We start from the raw sequence: 6,157 nt of genomic DNA on the forward strand, positions 1-6,157 counted from the left end.
TAATGTAAAAAGTTATGAAAAATGTATCACGAGCCACTTTAAACAATGCCACTTCATATAATGTTTACATACCCTACTGTAACGATCGTCTGTTGAATTAGGTGTGGACCAAAGCGCAGCGTGGTAAGTGTTCATGTTATTTTTATTTAAACAGAACACTAAACAAAATAACAAAGAGAATGAACGAAAACGAAACAGTCCTGTCAGGTGCAGCAACACAAAACAGAAAACAACTACCCACAAAACACAGGTGGGAAAAGGCTACCTAAGTATGGTTCTCAATCAGAGACAACGATAGACAGCTGCCTCTGATAGAGAACCACACCCGGCCAAACACACAGAAATAGAAAACATAGAACACAAAACATAGAATGCCCACCCCAACTCACGCCCTGACCAAACCAAAATAGAGACATAAAAGGATCTCTAAGGTCAGGGCGTGACACCCTACATAACTCATCTCATATGTATATACTGTACTCGATACCATCTACTGCATCTTGCCATCTTGATGTAATACATGTATCACTAGCCACTCTAAACAATGCCACTTTTATATGTTTACATACACTACATTACTCATCTCATATGTATATACTGTACTCGATACCATCTACTGCATCTTGCCTATGCCGTTCTGTACCATCACTCATTCATATATTTTTATGTACATATTCTTTCATTCCTTTACACTGTGTGCATAAGGTAGTTGTTGTGAAATTGTTAGGTTAGATTACTCGTTGGTTATTACTGCACTGCCGGAACTAGAAGCACAAGCATTTCGCTACACTCGCATTAACATCTGCTAACAATGTGTATGTGACAAATAAAATTTGTTTTGATTTTGAGTTGTCCAACTGAATGTATTCAACTGAAATGTGTCTTCTGCATTAAACCCAACCCCTCTGAATCAGAGAGGTGCGGGGGGCTGCCATAATTGACATCCATGTCTTCGGCACCAAGGGAACAGTGGGTTAACTGCCTTGCTCAGGGGCAGAACGACAGATTTTTACCTTGTCAGCTCGGGGATTTGATCCAGCAGCCTTCCAGTTACTGGTCCAATGCTCTAACCACTAGGTTACCTGCGGATGACAGAGGAGGTTTTGGGAGGGAGTAGAATGGATTAGGATGACAGAGGAAGTTTTGGGAAAGAGTAGGATGGAGTGGGAGGACAGAGGAGATTTTGAGAGAGAGTAGGATGGAGTGGGATGGGTATATGTGAGAAAGGAGAGAGAGTGGGACATGGAAGAGAGGATAGATAAGTTGTGTCTGTCTCTCTGGCTATGACCCACCTGCTCCTGCCTCCCCTCACATACAGAGAAAATGACATTTTCCAGCTCACTATTTCTGCAGCAAATTCAATTACTCTAGGTGCTTGTACAAAGAGCTGCGACTTCCCTGGGCCTGATATTGTAAAAAGCTGATGGCTGGTGACAGTGAATAACAGGACAGGCTTTGACAGAAGTCAGGACAGGTAAAATGGTGGAAAAGAGACAGAGACAAGTGAATATTATTGCTCTGCTATGGACAGATGGACAGATGGTGAAATGGTGAATGTATGGAACACAGGTGAAGTGATTGTAAAATGATAGTGAAAAAGCGATACATGTCGTTGGGACCAAATAGTTTTAAACAGTCTAACAGTTGTGAAATATTATATCAAACAACAGTCTGTAGGAGTAAGAGTAGTTTGAGAACAGAATAACTTCAGAGAAAGTTTTTGTTTATCTATCTTTTACTGTGATGTAGTGAGAGGCTATATGAAATAGTACATAGCTCATGTTAGCCATGATAAATCACATAGTGTACTCTGTGTTTTGGTTCACAGCGACTATCACCATCCCATATTAGTCATCCTCCAGAACCATCCACTTAAGATAAACACACCTGAAATGAAAAATGTAAGTTCTGACAGGGCAGGATATTAACCTCACAGAACCTATTCTCTCTCATACGCAAACAAATGCACACACACACGCACACACACCCTTTTAGGAATGCAAAACAAACCACCGTGCAACAAAGTTAATTTGAATCCAATGAATTCATGGTGTAGCGTTGTACTGAATTAAAATCATATTTTTCCTGATCAAAGAGGTTGACCACTTTCCCATTTGAATATTTATTTTATAGATGGCTCAACTGCACAATATTGAAAACCCATTGATGTGGTCCTAGCCAGGCTTTGTCTAGCTTGGCTAACTACTGGAAAATGAGTAGCCTGTCGTGTAATCCTGATCGCCTGTTCCTCTTTCCCACTGTGGTGCAGTTTAATTTCTCCTTTTTCAGCAACAAAGCCCTTGGAATGAGCCACAAGGAAGAGGGGATCTACAGCATTTGAGTCCAATTCCAACAAAACCCAGAGAGGGACTTCATAAGCACTGTAGCCTCTCATGTTTCAGAAGCAAACAGACAGAGAGGGGAAATAAAAGCTATTAAAGTTGTATCTTAAAAGGTCAATAACATTCGGCGTAATGACTCTGACTATTTAATCCAAATATATGGGTATGCCGCTAAGCCCTTTCCTGACATTGATAGACTTGAGTGGCAGTCAAGGATCCCCCTGTCAAAACAGCTCTGCCTGAGAGGTAATGAGAAACGCCACTTGAGCATAAAGTCTCAGCGGCCCTTAACAATATGATAGGTGTCACAAAAGGCATTGTTTCTCCTACCAATCAGTGGGATTGTCTGGCTTCAAGTGGTATTTTGTGTTTATGTGTGTGCGCACGCACGCGTGTGTGTGTGAGCGCAAGGGAGGGTGGGTGCAAATTGTGTTTTGGAGATGGGCGGATATGAGCCAGTGTCTGTCCAGACAAGAATCTCACTGTGATATCATCTCTCCCTCTCCCGGACATCTAATGTGATACAGTATTTGCTCTTGCCGTGGCCCGAGAATCCGGTGTCAAGCAAAGCATCTCATCTGAAATGTAAGACAATTTCCGTACATCTGAAAAGACACTGTCTCCAGTCAATAGACTATAAATTGCTGTTGGATATGGGATCATCTTAACTAAAGACTACCTGCTCTCCTCCTGGGGTCCAGAGAGTAAACCCGTTAAAAAAAGATATGTTTAGATGTTTGGTCAGTCTACTCTGCACTTGTAATGTTTCATTGGCAAGCCCATCAATCTGACTGGGCATGACAGAAATCTCCTGCTACAATACTACAGGTTATAAAAGGATGATAGGAAGGTGGTGTTGGCTGGGGCCTCTATTCTCATTTTCTGAGTGCATGGCTCGGCGCATGATCTTGTGCAGGGATGGGCAACTGGCGGCCCTTTTGTAGGCCCGCGGACAAATAAAATAAAAATCGGAAGAAAATAAAGTGTATCATTTTTGGAACTCAGGGTTTCAACTTATTGTTGACAGTTAGAATAGTAGAATACACAAGGTGCAATTTTGAAATTTGTTTGTGCATCAGCAGTTTCTCTTGTTACGTCAGTGACTCGCCCATGTCAGTAAATATTTTTTGATGTGTAAATTTGTCTAGCCAGCTTTCTAAACTTGTAGTAATCATGGTGGAATTACCAACCGGGGGGCCCACATTGATTTTGTTAGTCACTCACACTCAGATATAATATTAAAAGCTGCACATATTTCTCTCCACCTTATGGCAACATTTGTAGAATTGCATGAACTGAGTTATAAAATGGAAAAATCTTCTCTGTTCCCCATTCCAAAATGTGTAGAATTGAAGCAAACTTGCTTTAAAACTGCAACATTTTCTCTATGATCCATGGCAAAATGAGTAGAATTGCATGAAATTTGTTATGAAATTGCAAAACCTTCTCTAAACTCCATGGCAAAATACATAGAACTGAAGCAAACTGACTGCATGTGTGGGCATGGATGTGGGTACGCAGACCTGCGAGCCACTGAGGCCCCTCACATTGAGTTCAGATTTTTTGAAAGATGCCCATCCCTTATCTAGTGATTCATCCTCACTCTCCCCATCAGCAAGTGTAGCAGCCACCCAGTACCCTCTAGTCCCCCTGCTTATGAAACACTGTTCAGCTCACTCTACACACAACAAAAACCAGACAACCAGCCAGTCATCCAGCCAGACAACCCACCAGTCAGCCAGACAACCCGCCAGCCAGAAAACCCGCCAGTCAGCCAGACAACCAACCAGTCAGAGAGACGAGCAACCAGCAAGCCATACAGACAACGAGTCAGACAGCCAGCTAGAGAACCAGTCAGCCAACCAGCCAGCCAAAATGCCTCTCAATCCAGTTGAGGTCCCATCTGTGAGAGTACAGTACACTTCTCATAAAGCGTACAGTACACTGTCTGGAGTCTGTCTGTATGCCTTTTCGATTTCAGACTCAAAATGGGGATTTTGAGAATAAAAAGGAAAAACATTAATATTCCAAAATCAGCAATCAACAGTTAACTCTTTAAGCAGATGTTCCTAATTAAATGATTACGTCAATTGACCTCAACCCTGCAATTTATAATAAAGACAGTCAAGATTAGGGCAGACAGTGTAGCAAAATACATTGTCAAAAATGTTTCTGTAGAGAGAAGAATTTATAAGGAAACCACAAAGCGCATACAATACAGAGAGTCTGTGTGTGTGTTAGACATTAAAGCTGAAGAATACAGCAGAACAAGATTTACGTCTTTGCCAAGGCTCTGATCAAAGTCTGAGAGTGAGTGTGTTACTGGTAGCTTTTTCACTCTTAGATGGCATTGTCTTGAAGAAATTGGATTTTTACTAGTTGTCTTTCCACACAAACACAGCTAAGGAAACAAGAGTATTTTCACAATTAAATCTGAACTAAAACAGAAAGATAAAATAAATTGTATTATTTTCTAATTTGATGTAGCTACCCGTGGGACCTCAAAGACATTATAATATTTGTCCTTTATGTATCAAAAGCTCCAACAAATGTAATTTGTTGTAAAATATGACTAAATTAAGTGTCAGATTAAAAATTGAAATGTTGACAAATTAAATTGTTGATTTCATGCAAAAACATGTTTTATTGCTGTACATATTCATATTGGATCAAATCAGCTGTGATGACTGTTTTAAGGATGCTTTCTCTGCCCACTCAGATTGGACTAAAGAGAAATCAGATGACTTCAAAACATTCATGGTATAAATGATCCATATCTTTCAGAAGATTTATAATAGAACTTTACAAGTTTTGATTAGCTCTCTGCAAAACATTATTTTGATTATTTGGCACAAAAAAATTAATACATTTAATGTATTTTTTTTCTTGTTATAAAGTGTTATCTTTTGATATTTAAATAAGACAAATGGTGACAGGGATAAAGTAATGACTATGTCTTTATGTTAATATTACTTTTATCTCTGTTCAGGATATTAATAATAGAATACTGTGGGAATTAATACTTTTGATCGTTAAGAGTTCAGAGATGAATGAATGGAAGCAGTGGGGCAAGTAGTTATAAAGGGTTAGGTGAACCTAGTCATTAATAAGATAGTATTAATGCCTCTATGATGTCTTGTTGATAATATTCAGCTATTTAATGTTAATATTATTAGCAAATTGCATATAAATGTCCCCTTTTAGATATTTTTGGTTCTCACAAAAATCCCTTCTCAAGAATGTGACCACACCTGACGAAACACATGCAAGGGCGCACCCAAAAGGGGAAAAAAATAAACTATGTATTATTCCTCTGAGGTGTTGACTATCCTCTCTGTCCTGAGAGAACACAGCTTTCCCAGGTCCCTGTAGTATACAGTTTACCTTCCACTCAACCCCTCTCCTCTCCTCTGATAGATTTATATGAAAAGAGCAAAGTGGGGGCGATGCCACCAGCGTTACGGTGACCCCATACATCACGCCTTGTGTGAGCACATATTAAGTGCTTTTCTCATCCTCGCACCCATTAAAAGTAAATAATCTGCAAAGAATGAGGCATTTGTTAAGGAGGCATCCAATTCCTCTTATACGCCGGGAAGGTGAGCAGGCAGAGGAGGAAGGGAGGCACAGGGGAATGATGATGTTAACTGTTCCAGGGTGAGGATACGCATTCATGTCCAGATCTACTCTGGCTTCTTTCACTGCTATTCATATACTGTAGGTAGAGGACCAAAGGGTTAGTATTCTCCAGGTCCCTGGTCAAACCATCCAAGGCATTATTGGTAGAGGACCAAAGGGTTAGTATTCTCCAGGTC

General features: G+C 40.2%; 1 protein-coding gene across 1 annotated transcript in view; it reads right to left on the reverse strand.

The window, feature by feature from the left end:
• Nucleotides 1-203: 203 nt before the first annotated feature.
• Nucleotides 204-6,157, reverse strand: part of LOC111981297 (glycerol-3-phosphate acyltransferase 3) — a 31,955-nt gene continuing 26,001 nt past the window's right edge. Inside the window, exon 13 of the mRNA XM_070449521.1 lies at nt 204-1,082. Within this exon, the coding sequence (XP_070305622.1) occupies nt 1,079-1,082 (4 nt within the window). The 3' untranslated portion in view covers nt 204-1,078. The remainder of the gene's footprint in view (nt 1,083-6,157) is intronic.

This window comes from Salvelinus sp. IW2-2015, linkage group LG20 (genome assembly GCF_002910315.2).
Source record: "Salvelinus sp. IW2-2015 linkage group LG20, ASM291031v2, whole genome shotgun sequence".
NCBI lineage: Eukaryota > Metazoa > Chordata > Actinopteri > Salmoniformes > Salmonidae > Salvelinus > Salvelinus sp. IW2-2015.